The sequence below is a fragment of the Salmo trutta genome, chromosome 40 (genome assembly GCF_901001165.1).
Source record: "Salmo trutta chromosome 40, fSalTru1.1, whole genome shotgun sequence".
Taxonomy (NCBI): domain Eukaryota; kingdom Metazoa; phylum Chordata; class Actinopteri; order Salmoniformes; family Salmonidae; genus Salmo; species Salmo trutta.
Window position 1 is genome coordinate 5,518,055 of NC_042996.1, and position 24,244 is coordinate 5,542,298.

At 43.2% G+C, this 24,244-nt stretch overlaps 1 protein-coding gene across 3 annotated transcripts in view; it reads left to right on the forward strand.

Annotated features, from left to right (window-relative positions):
• LOC115180504 (voltage-dependent calcium channel subunit alpha-2/delta-1) overlaps positions 1-24,244 on the forward strand; it is a 184,577-nt gene that overhangs the window by 156,304 nt on the left and 4,029 nt on the right. For all 3 annotated transcript variants that reach the window (XM_029742646.1, XM_029742647.1, XM_029742649.1), the window contains 15 exons: positions 247-307; positions 3,237-3,334; positions 6,091-6,172; positions 6,408-6,470; positions 8,514-8,629; positions 8,713-8,784; positions 10,886-10,953; positions 11,036-11,074; positions 11,260-11,331; positions 13,423-13,578; positions 16,223-16,275; positions 16,685-16,740; positions 17,172-17,295; positions 20,453-20,565; positions 22,947-23,029. In XM_029742646.1, coding sequence (XP_029598506.1) covers positions 247-307; positions 3,237-3,334; positions 6,091-6,172; positions 6,408-6,470; positions 8,514-8,629; positions 8,713-8,784; positions 10,886-10,953; positions 11,036-11,074; positions 11,260-11,331; positions 13,423-13,578; positions 16,223-16,275; positions 16,685-16,740; positions 17,172-17,295; positions 20,453-20,565; positions 22,947-23,029 — 1,256 coding nt within the window. The remainder of the gene's footprint in view (positions 1-246; positions 308-3,236; positions 3,335-6,090; positions 6,173-6,407; positions 6,471-8,513; positions 8,630-8,712; positions 8,785-10,885; positions 10,954-11,035; positions 11,075-11,259; positions 11,332-13,422; positions 13,579-16,222; positions 16,276-16,684; positions 16,741-17,171; positions 17,296-20,452; positions 20,566-22,946; positions 23,030-24,244) is intronic.

Below are 24,244 nucleotides of genomic sequence, written 5' to 3' on the forward strand. Positions count from 1 at the left end.
GGACTGGGGATTGTCTTCATGATGTCTGAATCACCATGGCCCATCAGTTGACAGTCTACTATTACAGTCAACAGAAGTCATTTGATCCATCAGCCATGAATCTCATCAGCATCTGTATCAATCAATGGTCATCATGTTAACTTGCCATGAGTTATGTGTGATACGCTTCTTCCGGTTCCAAGGTCTGTGTATATGAATAGCACAGAGAGATGTTTGTAGGACTCACAGCTTTCTGCTCTTCTACAGTCTCTGAAAGCCTGCAGGAAGACAAGTTTGAGGAGTATGGATACACTCTCATTGCACCAAGGTAAGAAGATTGACTGTTATTTTTTAGAAAGGTTTATATACAGGTAACTGACAAAATAATGGAAACGCCTGAGTAAATGAGGGATAACAAAGTATATTTAAAGCAGGTTCTTTCACACAGGTGTGGTTCCTGAGTTAATTAGCATCCCATCATGCTTAGGGTCATGTATAAAAAATGCTGGGCAGGCCGTTATTTTGGCTACCATGGCTATGCCCCCATAGAATGACAATGTCCCCATCCACAGGGTACGAGTGGTCACTGAATTGTTTGTTGAGCATGAAAACCATATTCCATTGCTGTCTCAGTCACCAGATCTCAACATAACACTTTATTTTTTTATTTTTTTATTTCACCTTTATTTAACCAGGTAGGCAAGTTGCGAACAAGTTCTCATTTACAATTGTGACCTGGCCAAGATAAAGCAAAGCAGTTCGACACATACAACAACATAGAGTTACACATGGAGTAAAACAAACATACAGTCAATAATACAGTAGAAAAATAAGTCTATATACAATGTGAGCAAATGAGGTGAGATAAGGGAGATAAAGGCAAAAAAGGCCATGGTGGCAAAGTAAATACAATATAGCAAGTAAAACACTGGAATGGTAGATTTGTAGTGGAAAACAGTGCAAAGTAGAAATATAAATAATGGGGTGCAAAGGAGCAAAATAAATAAATACAGAGGTAGTTGTTTGGGCTAAATTATAGATGGGCTATGTACAGGTGCAGTGATCTGTGAGCTGCTCTGACAGCTGGTACTTAAAGCTAGTGAGGGAGATAAGTGTTTCCAGTTTCAGAGATTTTTGTAGTTCGGTCCAGTCATTGGCAGCAGAGAACTGGAAGGAGAGACGGCCAAAGGAGGAATTGGCTTTGGGGGTGACCAGAGAGATATACCTGCTGGAGTGCGTGCTACAGGTGGGTGCTGCTATGGTGACCAGTGAGCTGAGATAAGGGGGGACTTTACCTAGCAGGGTCCTGTAGATGACCTGGAGCCAGTGGGTTTGGCGACGAGTATGAAGTGAGGGCCAGCCAACGAGAGCCTACAGGTCGCAGTGGTGGGTAGTATATGGGGCTTTGGTGACAAAACGGATGGCACTGTGATAGACTGCATCCAGTTTATTGAGTAGGGTATTGGAGGCTATTTTGTAAATGACATCGCCGAAGTCGAGGATCGGTAGGATGGTCAGTTTTACGAGGGTATGTTTGGCAGGATGCTTTGTTGCGAAATAGGAAGCCAATTCTAGATTTAACTTTGGATTGAAGATGTTTGATGTGAGTCTGGAAGGAGAGTTTACAGTCTAACCAGACACCTAGGTATTTGTAGTTGTCCACATATTCTAAGTAAGAACCGTCCAGAGTAGTAATGCTGGACGGGCGGGCAGGTACGGGCAGCGATCGGTTGAAGAGCATGCATTTAGTTTTACTAGTATTTAAGAGCAGTTGGAGGCCACGGAAGGAGAGTTGTATGGCATTGAAGCTTGTCTGGAGGGTTGTTAACACAGTGTCCAAAGAAGGGCCAGAAGTATACAGAATGGTGTCGTCTGCGTAGAGGTGGATCAGAGACTCACCAGCAGCAAGAGCGACATCATTGATGTATACAGAGAAAAGAGTTGGCACAAGAATTGAACCCTGTGGCACCCCCATAAAGACTACCAGAGGCCCGGACAACAGGCCATCTGATTTGACACATTAAACTCTATCAGAGAAGTAGTTGGTGAACCAGGCGAGGCAATCATTTGAGAAACCAAGGCTATTGAGTCTGCCGATGAGGATGTGGTGATTGACAGAGTCGAAAGCCTTGGCCAGGTCAATGAATATGGCAGCACAGTATTGTTTCTTATTGATGGCGGTTACGATATCGTTTAGGACCTTGAGCGTGGCTGAGGTGCACCCATGACCAGCTCTGAAACCAGATTGCATAGCGGAGAAGGTGCGGTGGGATTCGAAATGGTCGGTAATCTGTTTGTTGACTTGGCTTTCGAAGACCTTAGAAAGGCAGGGTAGGATAGATATAGGTCTGTAGCAGTTTGGGTCAAGAGTGTCCCCTCCTTTGAAGAGGGGGATGACAGCAGCTGCTTTCCAATCTTTTGGAATCTCAGACGACACGAAAGAGAGGTTGAACAGGCTAGTAATGGGGGTTGCAACAATTTCGGCAGATCATTTTAGAAAGAAAGGGTCCAGATTGTCTAGCCCGGCTGATTTGTAGGGGTCCAGATTTTGCAGCTCTTTCAGAACATCAGCTGACTGGATTTGGGAGAAGGAGAAATGGGGAAGGCTTGGGTGAGTAGCTGTGGGGGGTGCAGTGCTGTTGACCGCGGTAGGGGTAGCCAGGTGGAAAGCATGGCCAGCCGTAGAAAAATGCTTATTGAAGTTCTCAATTATAGTGGATGTATCTGAGGTGACAGAGTTTCCTATCCTCAGTGCAGTGGGTAGCTGGGAGGAGGTGTTCTTATTCTCCATGAACTTTACAGTGTCCCAGAACTTTTTTGAGTTTGTGTTGCAGGAAGCAAATTTCTGCTTGAAAAAGCTAGCCTTGGCTTTTCTAACTGCCTGAGTATATTGGTTTCTAACTTCCCTGAAAAGTTGCATATCACGGGGGCTGTTCGATGCTAATGCAGAACGCCACAGGATGTTTTTGTGTTGGTTATCACTTATGGGAGATTCTGGAGCAGTGCCTGAGACAGCTTTTTCCACCATCAACAAAACACCAAATTATGGAATTTCTCATGGAAGAATAGTGTCGCATCCCTCCAATAGAGTTCCAGACACTTGTAGAATCTATGCCAAGGCTCATTGAAGCTGTTCTGGCTCGTGGTGACCCAATGCCCTATTAAGACACTTTATGTTGGTGTTTCCTATATTTTGGCAGTTACCTGTACATATAAATGTATAGGATTTGAGTTCGTTTTTTTTCTTCATCCCATAGGGAGTACTGTAAGGATCTGAAGCCGTCTAAAAACAACACAGAGTTCCTGATGGACTTCAACGAGTACATCGACAGGAAGACTCCCAACAACCCACTGTGTGAGTAGCTAAGACCAGGCCAGGGACAACCAAACACCTTACCTGGGTTTATCCCTTCCAACGAAGAGTAGCTAATACCAGGGACAACCAGACACCTTCCCTGGGTTTCTCCCTTCCAACAAAGAGTAGCTAAGACCAGGGACAACCAGACACCTTCCCATGGTTTCTCACTTCCAACAAAGAGTGGCTAACACCAGGGACAATTAAAACCTTTCCTGTGTTCCCTCTTCCAGCCACTAACCAACCACCATCCATGGGTTAACACTCACTGCTCAGAACTGGTGGTGGATAGATTGAGACATCAATTACATTTTTACATGATTATTTTTTAACATATACATTACACGTAATGAAGCACTCTGGAATACATTTTATGATGATCCTTTAATAATGATAATTTAGGCTCAACAAGTTACGTGAAACATTTTGGTTGTTAGACCGTTGTTCAGTGGGCACTAGAACAGCATGGGTCTTGGACAGTATTGATGTCTTCATAGGAGGGCCAACTGAACCTCTTCCCTGGGGTGTCTATAGTGAACCATAGGTCTAGATGTCTGGAGTGACTGCTAGGTGCTATGCAGTATACTGTATACAGAAGAAAGACAGTCAGGTCTCTCCGTCTGTAGAACCCCTCCCTCCTTGTGTTGGCCTGTTTGATCCTAACTCTAAAAGTCTGACCATCATACACCTCAGGACACATGTGTTAGATGCCTCGGCTTTGCCACAACACACACACACACAAACACACACACACTCCACCAAGTTATATACCCCCGCATACCCCACCTACTGGTCCAATTACTGTGTGTTTGTGAGAAAGACCAGAACCCCGTCGAGGTGAGAGTGCGAGCGGAGCAATAAAAAGGGCCAAATCAGGCCTGTGCGCCGGAGCTTTCAGACCGATGGAGACTGAGTCTCCGACATTTGACCAATGCGTTAGCAGTACATCACTCTCTGATATACTAGTAGACGTTAATTACTCGCCTCATTCCTTTCTTTTCCCTCTCAAGTGTTTCCTAGAAATGTAGCAATGTCACTCAAAGCTCATGTTTATTGGTCTGATGTGTTGGTTTGAAAAGTAGTACTCCGCCATCTCAATTGGAAAGATACTGAGTCCTTTTTTCTCTTTCAAGTTTGTCCTAGAAATGCAGCGATGTCTCTCAAAAGTAACGTTTATATAAGCTTCATGTCTGGTCTAGTCAGATTTTTAGGTTTGAAAAAGTCTCTTGAAACAATCAATTGGAAATAACCTTATAGTACATTTTTTTAACCAAGTCCCCCAATTGGGATATTAGTTCCCGTAATTAGGATATTAGTTCCCTTATTTGTCCATTTCTGCTTGGGAGATTGATGGGTGTTCTCTGCAGGACTATAGACTGCTGTGTATACAGACCTTGTGGGATGTTTGGCATGGGTGGGGAGTGGGACATTACATGCTTTACGTATTTAAGCCACTGCAGTGGCGGTGAAGTACATTAGAATTCCTGGCCTGCCTTCAATCAGAGGCCCCTAATGAAAACCACTGGGGCAGGTGGAGGGAACGGAGGGGGGGAAAGTGTTACACCAGCTGTTTTCTCTGATGTGTGTGTGGTGTGTTGTAAATGGAGGGTTACCGAGTCTCAACGTTAATGGGCTGGAGCAGCGAAGGCAACGGGTTCAAAGTGCGGCTCGCGACAGAAAAAACGGTCCCCCTTTGATCGCGTACTAGTCTGTGTTCAGTTGCGTGCGTTTGTGTTGTATTGGTCATGTCGGACGTCTCTGAAATGACTTGGTACATTCCCCCAAACACACTCCAAGTGCACTTCTTTATTAAGTACTAGTTAAGGACTTTACCTCATAATAATATGGTTGCTCACATTTCAGGCTCACATTACAGAACATTCAGAGACTGTGCTTGTTCTGCTATCATGACAGCACTGGATAACAGCATTGGAGTGCATGACCTCACACACAACTTGGAAAACAAGATGGGAATGTGTTTTCCCATTCTACTCTTTCTATCCATCATCTGATACATCGTCTGATCCATCTCTTTATTTTATCCCTCTCTTTCTTTCTCTCTCTCTCACATTACTCTCTGTCACCATCTCTTTCTACCTCTCATCTTTACCTCCCTCGCTCTCTCTCTCTCTCTTTCTCTTGGTCTCCCCCTCTCTTACAACTCCTCCCACATTACTCTCTATCTCTCTGTCCCTTCCTCTTTCTTCCCTCCATCCCCCTCCTACTGTTATATAGATTGAGTCACAGCTTGTGTCCGTGGCTCTCTGACTCACAGTAGGCCTCTTGGTCAGCGTCTCAAAAACCGAAGGCAGGTTGACGTTTATTGTCATGAGTCTTGCCCTGAAGGCAGAACTGAGCAATATCCACTAGCTGTGCTAGCTGCAAAGTCAAAATGTGTGCGTTTTTAAATTTAAGGTTAGGATTAGGAATTAAGGTTAGCAGTGTGGTTAGGGTTAGGTTTAACGGATTTGATGACTTTGTGACTGTGACAGCTAGTGACCACTCTGCAGAGATGCCTCCGGGTCAAGATTCATGACAATAAATTCCAACCTGCAGACCAAACACACTGCTCTTATTAAGATGACTCAGTTTCGTGGCCACTGTCTGAAGGTCAAAGAATAAAGCTAAATTGAATTGAAAAAGAAGGAAAATCCTCTATACCGACAAAGATCAGACACTGATCACTTAGCAGGCAGGTTTCAGCCTTCTGTTATTATTAAATCAAGCCCAAGTGATGTTGGTTCCTTGTCTTTCAGGCAACGTGGATCTGGTGAACAGATTGTTACTGGACGCTGGGATCACGTCAGACCTCGTCAAGCAGTGGAGAGATCAGATGCCGTGAGTCAAGCAAACTATGTGCACGAAAGCACACAATCCGCACACAAAAGCATCATTCTTGTTTTAATCAAGTAGATTTAACTAAAAGGTTGTGGTTTGTGAAAGTTTATTCCACCTAGCTATGAACACAAACAAGGAAAAACAGATCCACATTGTCAGCTTGCATGATTTAAACATACATTTTTGTGTTGAAGGACTGGATACTTTTGTCATTGAATTTTCCTATTCCTTTCAGAAATGGAGTCCTGGCCAGGTTTGTGGCCACTGATGGAGGAATCACTCGCATTTATCCCAAAAGGTATTCCTCAAGTTGATATGTCATGTTTCATCTCTCTCTCTCTCTCTCTCTCTCTCTCTCTCTCTCTCTCTCTCACTCTCTCACTCTCTCACTCTCTCTCGCGCTCTTGCTCGCTCACTCGCTCTCTCTCTCTCTCAGCTCTCTTCCTTTCTGTCTCTCTCTCTCGCCTCTCTCTCTCTCGCCTCTCTCTCTCTCGCCGCTCTCTCTCTCTCACCTCTCTCTCGTCCCTCTCTGCTCTCTCTCTCAGCTCTCTCTCTCAGCTCTCTCTCTCTCTCTCTGTTGTTCTAATGATGATAACTACCTATAAAGCTTAATGTAGAGCAGTTCAACTTGATCCGAAATTTACATTCAGTATGTTACAGTGAGGGAAAAAAGTATTTGATCCCCTGCTGATTTTGTACGTTTGCCCACTGACAAAGAAATGATCAGTCTATAATTTTAATGGTAGGTGTATTTGTACAGTGAGAGACAGAATAACAAGAAAAAAATCCAGAAAACCCATGTCAAAAATGTTATAAATTGATTTGCATTTTAATGAGGGAAATAAGTATTTGACCCCTCTGCAAAACATGACTTAGTACTTGGTGGCAAAACCCGTGTTGGCAATCACAGAGGTCAGACGTTTCTTGTTATTGGCCACCAGGTTTGCACACATCTCAGGAGGGATTTTGTCCCACTCCTCCTTGCAGATCTTCTCCAAGTCATTAAGGTTTCGAGGCTGACGTTTGGCAACTCGAACCTTCAGCTCCCTCCACAGATTTTCTATGGGATTAAGGTCTGGAGACTGGCTAGGCCACTCCAGGACCTTAATGTGCTTCTTCTTGAGCCACTCCTTTGTTGCCTTGGCCGTGTGTTTTGGGTCATTGTCATGCTGGAATACCCATCCACGGCCCATTTTCAATGCCCTGGCTGAGGGAAGGAGGTTCTCACCCAAGATTTGACGGTACATGGCCCCGTCCATCGTCGCACTGATGCGGTGAAGTTGTCCTGTCCCCTTAGCAGAAAAACACCCCCAAAGCATAATGTTTCCACTTCCATGTTTGACGGTGGGGATGGTGTTCTTGGGGTCAAAGGCAGCATTCCTCCTCCTCCAAACACGGCGAGTTGAGTTGATGCCAAAAAGCTAAATTTTGGTCTCATCTGACCACAACACTTTCACCCAGTTGTCCTCTGAATCATTCAGATGTTCATTGGCAAACTTCAGATGGGCATGTATGTGTGCTTTCTTGAGCAGGGGGGCCTTGCGGGCGCTGCAGGATTTCAGTCCTTCACGGCGTAGTGTGTTACCAATTGTTTTCTTGGTGACTATGGTCCCAGCTGCCTTGAGATCATTGACAAGATCCTCCTGTGTAGTTCTGGGCGGATTCCTCACCGTTCTCATGATCATTGCAACTCCACGAGGTGAGATCTTGCATGAAGCCCCAGGCCGAGCGAGATTGACAGTTCTTTTGTGTTTCTTCCATTTGCGAATAATTGCACCAACTGTTGTCACCTTCTCACCAAGCTGCTTGGCGATGGTCTTGTAGCCCATTCCAGCCTTGTGTAAGTCTACAATCTTGTCCCTGACATCCTTGGAGAGCTCTTTGGTCTTGGCCATGGTGGAGAGTCTTGAATCTGATTGATTGATTGCTTCTGTGGACAGGTGTCTTTTATACAGGTAACAAACTGAGATTAGGAGCAGACTCTAAAGAGAGTGCTCCGAGGATGTCAGGGACAAGATTGTAGACCTACAATTGGGATCCAGAAATCTTTCTGATTGAGAGGGGGTCAAATACTTATTTCCCTCATTAAAATGCAAATCAATTTATAACATTTTTGACATGCGTTTTTCTGGATTTTTTCCTTGTTATTCTGTCTCTCACTGTTCAAATAAACCTACCATTAAAATTATAGACTGATCATTTCTTTGTCAGTGGGCAAACGTACAAAATCAGCAGGGGATCATATACTTTTTCCCCTCACTATATGTTCTGTAGGAATGTTTGCTCACTTGATAAATCTGTAGTATTAATGTTGATACAGCTGAGTATGTGTGTTTTTCAGTGCTGGACTAGACTGGACAGAGGACCCAGAGACGTATGAGTCAAGCTTGTATAAGAGGAGTCTGGACAATGACATCTACATCTTCACACCAACACCCTACCAGGAGGACACCAACAGTAAGTCAATGGAGTCTGTCTGTCTGTCTGTCTGTCTGTCTGTCTGTCCTAACTGACCCCTTCTGTTCCCTCTCTTGTCTCAGTGACTGAGGACTCAGTCCTGGTGAGCAGAGCAGTGAACCTGGACATTGATGGAGTCAGACTCAAACCAGCAGGTAAGGACTCTACACACCAGGGTCATGTTTAATTGGGTACGCAACCATACATTTAAAAAAAAACATTTGCAGTGGAAACCATCAAAATAATGTCCATGTAGTCCCCCTTCAGTGACTTGTTTCTGTCCAGAGCATAAAAGGTTGTGGTGGTTGTTTAGTTCACACCATAATGGAACTGTAATGTTGTGGTGGTTGTTTAGTTCAGACCATAATGGAACTGTAATGTTGTGGTGGTTGTTTAGTTCAGACCATAGTGGAACTGTAATGTTGTGGTGGTTGTTTAGTTCAGACTATAGTGGAACTGTAATGTTGTGGTGGTTGTTTAGTTCAGACTATAGTGGAACTGTAATGTTGTGGTGGTTGTTTAGTTCAGACCCTAATGGAACTGTAATGTTGTGGTGGTTGTTTAGTTCACACCATAATGGAACTGTAATGTTGAGCTGGTTGTTTAGTTCAGACCCTAATGGAACTGTAATGTTGAGCTGGTTGTTTAGTTCACACCATAATGGAACTGTAATGTTGTGGTGGTTGTTTAGTTCACACCATAATGGAACTGTAATGTTGTGGTGGTTGTTTAGTTCAGACCATAATGGAACTGTAATGTTGTGGTGGTTATTTAGTTCACACCATAATGGAACTGTAATGTTGTGGTGGTTGTTTAGTTCACACCATAATGGAACTGTAATGTTGTGGTGGTTGTTTAGTTCAGACCATAATGGAACTGTAATGTTGTGGTGGTTGTTTAGTTCAGACCATAATGGAACTGTAATGTTGTGGTGGTTGTTTAGTTCAGACCATATTGGAACTGTAATGTTGTGGTGGTTATTTAGTTCACACCATAATGGAACTGTAATGTTGTGGTGGTTGTTTAGTTCAGACCATAATGGAACTGTAATGTTGTGGTGCTTGTTTAGTTCAGACCATAGTGGAACTGTAATGTTGTGGTGGTTGTTTAGTTCACACAATAATGGAACTGTAATGTTGTGGTGGTTGTTTAGTTCAGACCATAATGGAACTGTAATGTTGTGGTGGTTGTTTAGTTCAGACCATAATGGAACTGTAATGTTGAGCTGGTTGTTTAGTTCACACCATAATGGAACTGTAATGTTGTGGTGGTTGTTTAGTTCAGACCATAGTGGAACTGTAATGTTGAGCTGGTTGTTTAGTTCACACCATAATGGAACTGTAATGTTGTGGTGGTTGTTTAGTTCAGACTATAGTGGAACTGTAATGTTGTGGTGGTTGTTTAGTTCAGACCATAATGGAACTGTAATGTTGTGGTGGTTGTTTAGTTCAGACTATAGTGGAACTGTAATGTTGTGGTGGTTGTTTAGTTCAGACCATAATGGAACTGTAATGTTGTGGTGGTTGTTTAGTTCACACCATGATGGAACTGTAATGTTGTGGTGGTTGTTTAGTTCACACCTTAATGGAACTGTAATGTTGTGGTGGTTGTTTAGTTCAGACCATAATGGAACTGTAATGTTGTGGTGGTTGTTTAGTTCACACCATAATGGAACTGTAATGTTGTGGTGGTTGTTTAGTTCACACCATAATGGAACTGTAATGTTGTGGTGGTTGTTTAGTTCAGACCATAGTGGAACTGTAATGTTGTGGTGGTTGTTTAGTTCAGACCATAATGGAACTGTAATGTTGTGGTGGTTGTTTAGTTCAGACCATAATGGAACTGTAATGTTGTGGTGGTTGTTTAGTTCAGACCATAATGGAACTGTAATGTTGTGGTGGTTGTTTAGTTCAGACCATAATGGAACTGTAATATTGTGGTGGTTGTTTAGTTCACACCATAGTGGAACTGTAATGTTGTGGTGGTTGTTTAGTTCAGACTATAGTGGAACTGTAATGTTGTGGTGGTTGTTTAGTTCAGACCATAGTGGAACTGTAATGTTGTGGTGGTTGTTTAGTTCACACCATAATGGAACTGTAATGTTGTGGTGGTTGTTTAGTTCACACCATAATGGAACTGTAATGTTGTGGTGGTTGTTTAGTTCAGACTATAGTGGAACTGTAATGTTGTGGTGGTTGTTTAGTTCAGACCATAGTGGAACTGTAATGTTGAGCTGGTTGTGTTGGTTAATTGCAGTTGTGGGAGTGAAACTTGACATCAGTACCTGGATGACCAACTTCATCAATGCTACTCTGAAGATGAACGTAAGTAGATTAACATTATTTTATAATGACTCTTAATGAACTCTTTGTGTCTGAAATTAAAAACGTTTCCTGTCTCCTACAGTGTAAGGACGAGATCTGTGGTTGTCAGAGGAATGATGAGGTAAGATAATTTGATTGATTATACAATTATATTAAATACAATTATTTGATTGGGGATAGAGTTTTAAGACAAATACAACTATTAAATTGAGATGACTTGAGCATGCAAATAATGATTGAGAATTACCCAATTCTACCTCCCTCTATATGATGATGGTTTATCCCGTTATGTCTATATGATTCCAGCATGTGGACTGTGTCATCCTGGATGATGGGGGATTCCTAGTCATGGCCAATCGGGATGAATACATCGGTCAGGTGAGTCACTCTCATCCAACTCTTATTGATATTACCTTTTTCAGCCCTACTCAACCCATAGTCAACACTGACCCAACTCAAATCAACCTGATCCTGACTAAGTTTACCCAACATGTCCCAACCTTATACAACCTAACCCATGTGCACTTCAACCCACTCAAACCCTATCTGAACCTAACTTCACCATACCCCCCCCCCCCCCCCACACACACACACACACACACACACACACACACACACACACACACACACACACTACACCCAGTGTGGGCCCCTCACCCTACCACTTGAATAAATGTTTTTCATGCTGCCCAGGCTGCAGGCCCCAATCAGGGTGTGTGCTGGATAAATCAGTCCCCTTCAGATGTTTGGCAGGAGCACTAAAAAACTAGGGTTCCTTGTTTGGAGAAGGCCGCTCGACCCTAAATCATGTTTCCTACAGGAGGTACGGCTCTCCCTCTCCAGGGGGTCCTGGCGGGTCCCAGCCGACAGATCTGTGACTGTTAATTCATTATTTGTGTTATTCCACAGGGAAAGGGGAGACAGGTTTTTATAGAAGCATTGATTTATATTTCCTTATGACAGACGTGGTGAGCCATAACCAACTCTTTCTCAGAATCTTGGGGTTGCAGGGTCCAAAATGAGGGGACCGGTGTGATTTTGGGGTCGTTGACCGCGACCTTGAATAGCGGAAGAGGAGGGCGTTTTTTTTGTTCTCGCATATACACATACACACACACTATCACGTACACTTGCTCTGACGTACGCACATACATACACACGCACACACACACACACACACCGAAGGGATGTCTAGACGTGCCGTGACCACTTCCGCCATGTTCATTTAGGCTTCCTGGTATACTGTGTTAATTTGATTAAACTGAATCCCACTGCTACATATCAGCTGGGTGAGCCAGGTGGGATTTACTGACTGTGTGTGATTGTGTGCGTGCGTGGGAGTACATGTGCGGGAGTGTGTGTGAGAGCACATTCATGTGTGAGGATTTTAAAAATGTGTTTTTGTGTCCGAGTGCTCATGAGAGCTGAGATGACTTCACCAAGATTAAAGCATTTGGGTTTTTATCTCCTCAAAAAAAAAATGCTAAGGAAATCCTTTTTGAAATGGTGAGCTACACTAGCCTATCAGAGTGGGTCATTTCTGGACTGGTCAGTCCTGGACAGGATTTTTACTCAAATCACCTGGGTTATACTCTGAGTGTACAAAACATTAGGAACACCTGCTCTTTCCATGACATAGACTGACCAGGTGAATCCAGGTGAAAGCTAAGATCCCTTATTGATGTCACCTGTTAAATCCACTTCAATCAGTGTAGATGAAGGGGAGGAGACATGTTAAATGTGTGCCATTCAGAGGGTGAATGGGCAAGTCAAAATATTTAAGTGGCTTTGAATGGGGTATGGTAGTAGGTGCCAGACGCACCGATTTGAGTGTCCCGTGTGTATCAACAATGATGGTCCAACACCCAAAGGACATCCAGCCCACTTGACACAACTGTGGGAAGCATTGGCGTCAACATGGGCCAGCAACCCTGTGGAATGCATTCGGCACCTTATAGTCCATGCCCCGACGAATTGAGGCTGTTCTGAGGGCAAAAGGAGGTGCAATTCAATATTAGGAAGTTGCTCTTAATGTTTTGTACACTCAGTGTATATCCGTCAATTATAAAGAGTGGCAGGTAGCCTAGTGGTTAGAGCTTTGGGCCAGTAACCGAAAGGTGACAGGTTCAAATACCTGAACCAATAAGGTGAAAACCTGTTGATGTACCCTTGAGCAAGGCACTTAACCCTCATTTATCCAGGGGCACCATACTACTATGGCCGACCCTTTAGAACAACACATTTCACTGAACCTATCTGTTTTATTTGTATTTATTTTCATAAATGTTATTATAAATGTTTATATGGGCACTGGGAACTCACAGGTGGTCGCAGATGTGTGTTGTGTGTGTGTACGTCCAAGGTATCTGCGTCAATCTGTGTGTGTTCATGTGTATAAGTGTCTGTTCTGCGTCCATGGGCACTTACATGTGCAATGCGCTTGCACATCTCCTTCCTCCCCCCCTACAGATCGGCCAGTTCTTCGGGATGATCGACCCTATCCTCATGGTCAACCTGGTCAACATGTCTCTGTTCACACTCAACAAGACGTACGACTACCAGTCGGTCTGCGACCCCAAGAGGGAGAGCAAGGGGTCCGCGGCGGGCCTGCGCTCAGTCTACGTGGTGAGTTACATAAGCCAGAGACACACACACACATATACACACACACCGTCACCAGAGGACCATAAATAACCATAAATACAGATTAGACGGACACCAGGGGAAATGCGGGGTAACGAGTAAGAGCCGTTTGAGCAGTTAAAGGCCTCCTGAAAATAATGGATTAGTCAGAGTAATGTCTTTGGGTAACACTTGGAGTGGACTGAGTGTTAGGTAGCTCTAAGACTATTTTGAAGCTGTTGTAATATGGGATCTTAAAGGGGTAGTGAACATTTTCAATAACAAGCCATAGATTTATAGTTTAAAGTGATGGTTCACTCTAAAATCAAAACTAGTCAGATGTTTTTAGATGTCAAACGTAGTCTAAGATCAAGGTGATATGTCTCAAGCCATTTGTTGTGTAGATCAGACTATTTGATAAGGTGATAAGTCCATGTCTCAAGCTATTTGTTGTGTAGATCAGACTATTTGATAAGGTGATAAGTCCATGTCTCAAGCTATTTGTTGTGTAGATCAGACTATTTGATAAGGTGATAAGTCCATGTCTCAAGCTATTTGTTGTGTAGATCTAGTTATTTGTCGTGTACATCTGGCTATTTGATAAGGTGATAAGTCCATGTCTCAAGCTATTTGTTGTGTACGTCTGGCTATTTGATGAGGTGATAAGTCCATGTTTAAAGCCATTTGTTTTGTAGATCTGGCTATTTGTGCACGTCTTTCCCATTCGTTTGAGGCAATCTAATTTAAGGTACATACACATGTACTATCTTAATTTGGTCAGTTTCTTGCAGCAGGAAAAAAAATATATATATATATATTTCACCTTTATTTAACCAGGTAGGCTAGTTGAGAACAAGTTCTCATTTGCAACTGCGACCTGGCCAAGGTAAAGCAAAGCAGTTCGACACATACAACAACAGAGTTACACATGGAATAAACAAACATACAGTCAGTAATACAGTAGAAAAGTCTATATACAGTATGTGCAAATGAGGTAGGATAAGGGAGGTAAGGCAATAAATAGGCCATGGTGGCGAAGTAATTACAATATAGCAATTAAACACTGTAATAGTAGATGTGCAAGTAGAGATACTAGGGTGCAAAGGAGCAAGATAAATAAATAAATACAGTATGGGGATGAGGTAGTTGGATGGGCTATTTACAGATGGGCTATGTACAGGTGCAGTGATCTGTGAGCTGCTCTGACAGCTGGTGCTTAAAGCTAGTGAGGGAGATATGAGTCTCCAGCTTCAGTGATTTTTGCAGTTCGTTCCAGTCATTGGCAGCAGAGAACTGGAAGGAAAGGCGGCCAAAAGAATAATTGGCTTTGGGGGTGACCAGAGCGATATACCTGCTGGAGCGCGTGCTACAGGTGGGTGCTGCTATGGTGACCAGTGAGCTGACATAAGGCGGAGCTTTACCTAGCAGAGACTTGTAGATGACCTGGAGCCAGTAGGTTTGATGACGAGTATGACGCGAGGGCCAGCCAACGAGAGCGTACAGGTCGCAGTGGTGGGTAGTATATGGGACTTTGGTGACAAAACGGATTGCACTGTGATAGACTGCATCCAATTTGTTGAGTAGAGTGTTTGGAGGCTATTTTGTAAATTACATCACCGAAGTCGAGGATCGGTAAGATGGTCAGTTTTACGAGGGTATGTTTGGCAGCATGAGTGAAGGAGGCTTTGTTGCGAAATAGGAAGCCAATTCTAGATTTAATTTTGGATTGGAGATGCTTAATGTAAGTCTGGAAGGAGAGTTTATTTGCTAATCCTGCAGCAACAGGAAATGTGGATTAAAATTAATGGACATTTTTGTAGTAGTTGATACATTTTTCGTTAGGGCAAATCAAGTCTGAAATGTTAAAGTAGAAATTACAAACTTTAGAAGCCTTTTTAAACCTACCTAATTTCCTACTGCAATGGAAAATTCTCTGCAACAAAATATTGATCAAATTAAGATAGAACATCTAAAGCTGGATCTACACAACCAACTTTTGTGGTCTGTAGTCTTCTGACACACTTTTGGAGTGATCTATCACTTTAATTTAAAGTCATTTACAGAATTATTTAGGACAATGTTGGTTCTAGATTTTTAGCATACGTTTGTATCAATTAACATACAGAATCTTTGTAGACTTTGATCTACATTTTCATCGTTACTCACAAATAGATTTTGACTACAAATTTAGATCAAAGATGTAGATAAAAGCTTTTGATAGGAAACCTGGAAAGAAAGGACACAGGCCTGAGTCACCAGACCAGAGCATTGCATGCTAATCATAATCAAAACAACATGGCTGTTCTTTCAGTCAAACAGGAACCTACTTGTTGTTCCTTTTCACTTTGTAGATTTACACTAGCATCTGTTGTGGTGGGCTCTGTGCTAATTCCCTTCCAAAATCTTGTCTGGCTTGTCTGAGTCGGTGTCCGCGCACTTGGCAAATGCCTCGGCTCGAGACTCGCTCTGCCAGCACAATCAGGATGTTTAGAAAAGTTTTAAGCCCAAGTTTAAAATGTGCTGTTTTACATGGAATGTTTAGTTATTGGGAGTTGTTTCGATTACCTGAAGTTACGCTTGGGCTTCACCATGTGAAAATATGTTTTGTAATGTGTTTTGTAATAGCCAACCTTTTTCTCCCTTGCAGCCCACCATAGCAGACATTTTGAACGTTGGATGGTTAGCATCAGCAGCAGCCTGGTGAGACCCAACTCTTCGTTCTTTAACACTGTTCCCAGTGCAGATGTAAAGATACAGAGGCAGTCTGTGAGCCATCTGTGTAAGCATTCTACAGGTCCCAGAGCACTTTGTTTACACTAGCTCGCCTTCTGTCCTGATTTCATTAGCTGTGTCTTACAATATGTCCAATAAAATTAGATTTGTTTACAGGGAGGCTAACACATTGTCATATTTTTCCACACAAAGGCTTTTTGATTATGACATTTGTGGTTCCTTCGCTAAAAGCCAATAAACTCGCCATCTGAATGAAAATCTGTAAGAAATGTGGGTTGTGATTATACAGTATGTGAGTATTTATCCTGTCACGGACAGAAGATTTGTTGGATGTCCTGTCAAGAGGTAATCATTTGTGTACTTTGATTCCCTACAGGTCGATACTACAGCAGTTGTTGGTTAGCATAGCATTCCCTAATTTCTTGCACGCAGGTGAGATTTCCGACTCTTCTAAAACATTTTTTAAAATGAGGTTAAGTATGATCTCATTAAAAATGACATTGTAATAAAATGCCCTTTTCTATTTAGCATGACGGGCCCTTAATAAAAAGTATTGACGCTGTTGTTATGAAAGCAATGACGGAATTCTCAGAGCAGGGCAAGTTATTCATCAAGCAATGATGAGCTATGCCAGGAATATTAATTGAGAAATAACATTGTTCTAATGTAGATGGATTTCGGTATGTTTTGGCTACCAGAGCAACTGAACAGTAATTTGTCTTCTCAGAACTTGAGAACATGTACATAACCCATACCTTGCTGGATCCTTGACAATTTGTTTGTTTGTGTGCGTGTGTGTGTGTGTTGTGCGCGTGCGTGTGTGCGTGTGTGCTGCATTTGTGTGTGCGTGCTGTGTTCCACAGCGGATACTGATGACGTAATACCTGACATGTCCAAGGAGAGCTGTATCACGGAGCAGACTCAATACTTCTATGACAACGAGGAAAAGTCCTTCAGAGGAACGCTAGACTGTGAGAACTGCTCCAGGTGAGAGCTGTCAGTCACTGCAACCTATTTTTGCAGTAGGGAGATTTTTTTTTTAAATGGGTAGGCACTACCTAAACTTGTCCAATAACAACATAGAATTCCATTTTCCATTGCAAAACGTTTTGGTATGGCGTACCCAACTGAACATAACCTTGGTAAAACCTCATCAACAATCCTCTGGGACTGCCACGCAGAGCACGAGATGGAACTTCACTCAACATTCTAGTTCTCTCCTTTAGTTAATACTATCAACATTTCCCTTTAATGTGGGAATTGTGATCAAATCAATGCAATATTAGCCACTTTCAATGCAACATACTGAAACAAAACAAGATTTTCTTGTAGGAAGAGCGCATTGGAGTAGGATTCTATTGCATTGACAGGCACGACTCAGGTCCATACTCCACACTCTATTCTACGATGCGGCACAACCAATCAGAACTGCAGTAGGCGTATATGCAAATAGACCATTACCATATATGGATCTGTGCCGTCCACATTCAACTGGACTGTGCTTACAGCATGAGAGGTTGGGAGTAGATATGCTTGTTTTGAGATCAAAGCATCATTTGTCTGATTCTCTGTAATAATGGTATGGGAATAATAATGCATTTTATTTTGTTAAGTGGTTTCTTGCATCAAACAACACATTTTCAGTCACCTTGTCTGAAGGACAAGTGGATAAACAGGTTAAGGTCAAGTCCTGCATGTTTTTTTCCAAAAGTCTCATGGAATGTAGGCCTAAATTTAACACCACACATTTGTTGCTACTGTAGACTGAACGATAGAACAGTTATTTCCATGTTAAAATGTTATGGGATGCATTTTCTCCATTGTTTTTGATGGTAGACCACTCTGATAGGCCTACATTATGATCAAATAGCCACAGTAGCCTACTTGGCCACTGTTGTAACTTAAAGGAGGTAAAGCCTCAGTGTTTACAGTAAACACACCACACATGTGCGCTAGTGGTCTGCTTGTGGTCTGCTTGTGGTCTGCTTGTGGTCTGCTAGTGCTCTGCTAGTGCTGCTAGTGCTCTGCTAGTGGTCTGCTAGTGCTCTGCTAGTGGTCTGCTAGTGCTCTGCTAGTGGTCTGCTAGTGGTCTGCTATTGCTCTGCTAGTGGTCTGCTAGTGGTCTGCTAGTGGTCTGCTAGTGGTTTGCTAGTGGTTTGCTAGTGGTCTGCTAGTGGTCTGCTATTGCTCTGCTAGTGCTGCTAGTGGTCTGCTAGTGGTCTGCTAGTGGTTTACTAGTGCTGCTAGTGCTCTGCTAGTGCTCTGCTAGTGGTCTGCTAGTGGTTTACTAGTGCTGCTAGTGCTCTGCTAGTGCTCTGCTAGTGCTCTGCTAGTGGTCTGCTAGTGGTCTGCTAGTGCTGCGCTAGTGGTTTGCTAGTGGTTTGCTAGTGGTTTGCTAGTGGTCTGCTAGTGGTTTGCTAGTGCTGCTAGTGGTCTGCTAGTGCTGCTAGTGGTCTGCTAGTGGTCTGCTAGTGGTCTGCTAGTGCTCTGCTATTGCTCTGCTATTGCTCTGCTAGTGCTCTGCTAGTGGTTTGCTAGTGGTCTGCTAGTGCTCTGCTAGTGCTCTGCTAGTGGTTTGCTAGTGGTCTGCTAGTGCTCTGCTAGTGGTCTGCTAGTGCTCTGCTAGTGCTCTGCTAGTGCTCTGCTAGTGGTTTGCTAGTGGTTTACTAGTGCTGCTAGTGCTCTGCTAGTGGTCTGCTAGTGGTCTGCTAGTGCTGCTAGTGCTGCTAGTGGTCTGCTAGTGGTCTGCTAGTGGTCTGCTAGTGGTCTGCTAGTGCTGCTAGTGGTCTGCTAGTGGTCTGCTAGTGGTCTGCTAGTGCTCTGCTAGTGCTCTGCTAGTGGTCTGCTAGTGGTCTGCTAGTGCTCTGCTAGTGCTCTGCTAGTGGTTTGCTAGTGCTCTGCTAGTGGTCTGCTAGTGCTCTGCTAGTGGTCTGCTAGTGCTCTGCTAGTGCTCTGCTAGTGGTTTGCTAGTGCTGCTAGTGCTCTGCTAGTGCTCTGCTAGTGGTCTGCTAGTGGTCTGCTAGTGCTGCTAGTGGTCTGCTAGTGGTCTGCTAGTGGTCTGCTAGTGCTGCTAGTGGTCTGCTAGTGGTCTGCTAGTGGTCTGCTAGTCCTCTGCTAGTGCTCTGCTAGTGCTCTGCTAGTGCTCTGCTAGTGGTCTGCTAGTGCTCTGCTAGTGGTCTGCTAGTGCTCTGCTAGTGCTCTGCTAGTGGTCTGCTAGTGGTCTGCTAGTGGTCTGCTAGTGCTCTGCTAGTGGTCTGCTAGTGCTGCTAGTGCTCTGCTAGTGGTCTGCTAGTGCTCTGCTAGTGGTCTGCTAGTGCTCTGCTAGTGGTCTGCTAGTGCTCTGCTAGTGCTGCTAGTGGTCTGCTAGTGCTCTGCTAGTGCTGCTAGTGGTCTGCTAGTGCTCTGCTAGTGCTGCTAGTGCTCTGCTAGTGGTCTGCTAGTGCTGCTAGTGGTCTGCTAGTGCTCTGCTAGTGCTCTGCTAGTGCTCTGCTAGTGGTCTGCTAGTGGTCTGCTAGTGGTCTGCTAGTGCTGCTAGTGCTCTGCTAGTGCTCTGCTAGTGGTCTGCTAGTGCTGCCAGTGCAATTGCACTCAACCGAATAAACCCGGCACTCTAATGACAAAGTGGAGTTCCCTGGGCCGAGGAGGTAGTAAACTCCACATGCCTTGAAGGTGAGGTAGAGTCAGTATGCTGCAAGGCAGACCACAATCTTGGCGGTGCGTTTGCTGTTTTAAGGCTCCCTCGTGCTGTCTAATGGGGTGCCTGCCGCACTGTGTTGCTGTGCATTAGCTTCGCATACGTCGCCAGTTAACAACCACCATAAAGAAGGTCAATTTTTGTCTAAACTCAAAACTGCCGGCCCGTGTTTCCGCTATGGTCTGCTATGGTCTGAGGCCGGTGTAATTTAAGACTAGAGCTTGGACCATATATAAGCAGACCGTGTTGCCCTCACACCGACCCTTCAAGGTTAGATGCAGCTTATGTTTGGTAGGTAGACTCAACTCATTCAGCCAATTATGTTTTCATTGGAACATAAGGGTATTTCACTTGAAATATGAAATATAATTAGATTCTTCCAACCGGGATTTCTGAAAACATGACTGTCTCATGGCATCTCCTCTGTGTCTCGTTTCTGTCTCGATCCAGGATGTTCCATGCTGAGAAGCTGTGGAAGACCAACCTGGTGTTCGTCATCGCTGACGCCAAGCTCACCTGCATGTCATGTGACCACAAGCCCTTAATACAGGCCGAGCAGCCTTGTATCCTTTAAACATACAGTCAATAGAGCACTAATGTTTAATATTGTAATATAGTAGTAATATATTCATGTCTAATGTAGTTGTGTAGTTCATCTGTACTACTTACAGTCTGTTAGTTCTAGTTTACTGGTCTTTGTATATACAGTGACTCTTCTTAAAATAATCACATCTAACTACATTATTATTTGTTTAATTATTAAAAGGTGTACAGTTGTAAAAGTAAGTGGTACAGGTTTTTTCTTTTATCCTACTGGTCCCTATATTCTTGACTTTTACAAGCAGAGTACAATATGTTTCATATTCCTCAATGGATCAGAACTTCCTCTATGGCTAAGTGAAACTCAGACCTGTACTGACTGGCTTCTCTCTCTGTGGCAGATGTACCAAACCAGACCTGTACTGACTGTCTCCTCTCTCTCTCTCTCTCTCTCTCTTTCTGTGGCTGATGAACCAAACTCAGACCTGTACTGACTCTCTCTCTCTCTCTCTCTCTCTCTATCACACCAGGGCTGTAGCCAATTATGCAAGGAGCCTAATGAAAATTCACAGAAATTCAAAAGGGTTTCAGAGGAGGCTATTTGATTTGCTCCAAAAATGACGTGGTTTTCCCATGTCTTTCTGAAAGCATCTGTTCCGATTGTTCTTTCACATTTAGATTAATGTTATGGCTTGATATTTAATTTGATATGGTAATTTACTAGTTGCTTTCATCCACGTCTATCCAAAGTGGATAGTGATATCGATTGGGTATGTGTGGCCACAATGTGGGAAACACACAGCCATAGAGATACAATGTAATAGTGTTCCATTTAATTCTGTGCCCACAATATCTGATGATGCAAGAATTACACTTAACAAAAATATAAACGCAACATGCAAACATTTAAAAGATTTTACTGAGTTACAGTTCATATCAGGAAATCAGTCAATTGAAATGAATTCATAAGGGTCCTAATCTATGGATTTCACATGACTGGGAATACAGATATGCATCTGTTGGTCTCAGATACCTTTAAAAAAAAAAAAAAGTAGGGGCGTGGATCAGAAAACCAGTCAGTATCTGGTGTGACCATTGTTTGCCGCATGCAGCACAACACATCTCCTTCACATAGAGTTGATCAGGCTGTTGATTGTGGCCTGTGGAATGTTGTCCCACTCCTCTTCAAGGACTGTGCAAAGTTGCTGGATATTGGCGGAAACTGTAACACACTGTCGTACACGTCGATCCAGAGCATCCCAAACATGCTCAATGTGTGACATGTAGTTGAGTATGCTGGCCATGTAAGAACCGGGACATTTTCAGCTTCCAGGAATTGTGTACAGATCCATGCGACATGGGGCCGTGCATTATTATGCTGTAAGATGAGGTGATGGCAGGTGATGAATGGCACGACAATGGGCCTCAGGATCTCGTCACGGTATCTCTGTGTATTCAAATTGCCATCGATAAAATGCAATTGTGCTTGTTGTCCATAGCTTGAGCCTGCCCATACCATAACCCCACCTCCACCATTGGGCACTCTGTTCACAACGTTGACATCAACAAACATCAGTCTGCTATCTGTCCGGTACAGTTGAAACCGGAAGAAACCGGAAGAGGCCAGTGGCCATCGAAGGTGAGCCTTTGCCCACTGAAGTCAGTTACGAAGCTGAACTGCAGTCAGGTCAAGACCCTGGTGAGGACGACGAGCACGCAGATGAGCTTCCCTGAGACGGTTTCTGATAGTTTGTGCAGAAATTCTTCGCTTATGCAAACCCACAGTTTCATCAGCTGTCCGGGTGGATGATCTCAGACGATCCCGCAGGGGAAGAAGCCGGATGTGGAGGTCCTGGGCTTGGCGTGGTGGTTACATGTGGTCTGCGATTGTGAGGCCGGTTGGACGTACTGCCAAATTCTCTAAAACGAAGTTTGAGGCGGCTCATTGTAGATTAATGAACATTAAATTCTCTGAAAACAGCTCTTGTGGACATTCCTGCAGTCATCATGAAAGTTGCACGCTCCCTCAAAACTTGAGACATCTGTGGCATTGTTGTGTGGCAAAACTGCACATATTAGAGTGGCCTTTTATTGTCCCCAGCACAAAGTGCACCTGTGTAATGATCATGCTGTTTAGTCAGCTTCTTGATATGCCCCACCTTTCAGATTAATAGATTATCTTGGCAGAGGAGAAATGCTCACTAACAGGGATGTAAACAAATTTGTGCACAAAGTTTGAGAGAAATAAGCTTTTATGGAACATTTCTGGGATAACTTATTTCAGCTCATGAAACATGGGACCAACAATTTTCACATGTTGCGTGTCTATTTTTGTTCAGTAGATATATTCTAGCCAATTGAGCTACCAGAACCAATGGTTTATTTCCTGAATGGGTTGATGTAGCTGAGGGACCAGACCCATGTGAAATGGCTGAGAAACCAAGGTTCCGAAAAGGTCCAGATGCCTGTTTCGACAACAACGAGAGGGTAGGTCACGTCATTATTTTGTCATCCTCTGTGTTTAAAAATGGCAACCGTCAAATTTAACGTCACAATGTCAAAACTCACAATACACTAATATGTTTTCACAATGCATGTGCTTTTCTCTTTGTGCATAATTCTCTTGTTAATGTTCCATCTTTTACTCAAAATGGCTGCCTCGTTCTCTACTCTTGTCTTTGGATTACTATATGTGCAGAGATTTCCCACACAAATACAAGTTATTGGCAGGTATTGACATACTGCACTGTGGTTTAAGAGTAAGCAAATATTTTGTGTATATGACTAAAATCCTTTGTGTGAAATCTCTGCACTTGAATGCTTTGGTTTGTTTTTCAGACTAGTCTTATCCAAGTGGCGAACCTTTTGGTTTCTCAAAGTTTCATGATGGTGTTAACTTCTTATGCTTGCACTCTTTCTCTCTCACACACACACACACATACATATGTAGACACACACAGACGTAGACACACACACACGATGCTTCTCTCTGTTTCTCTCTCTTCTCCTTTCCACAAAGTGTTTTGTTTTCTCTGTTCTTCTGCCCATTCACTTTGCACATGGACTTTCTAACTGCTAACTGTGGAATGTTTGCTGCATGACTTTCTCTTTCCCTCTGTTTCTGTTTTTTTTCCTGCTCTTTGATTGGCTGTTGATGGTTAGGATGAGCACATGTGCCCGACGAGCGCAGGCTCTCCATTGGCCTCCTCTCTGCTCATGTCACTGCTGCCACTGTTCATGTGCTGTCTCGGGTCAGTCCCATCAAGCTCTTTCTCTCTCGCTCTCTTTCTTTCTTTCTCTCTCTCTCTTTCTTTATCTCTCTCTCTCTTTTTCTTAGTATCATACTATGTATTTCTGTCCATCTCTCTTTATCTGTCTGTTTGTCTACTGACATGTGTTTACTAATCTAGATGCTAGCTAACGCAGGCCCTTGCTTCCTAATTTAACTCTAACAAATGATTATTTATTTTATCATGTAGCAAATTATATATGTCTCAAAATGTTTTGTTATTACGTTCCACTCTATAGAGATGTACAGATTATCAGACATCAGATTATCCGACATGGATTATTCCATACTCAGATTACAATTATTCCATACATACCCCATTCTCTATTCAGTGTGGATATGCAGTCTAGTACCATTATATCTTGCTATTATGTCATCAAACATAGCTTTATGAATATGTAAGACATACTGGG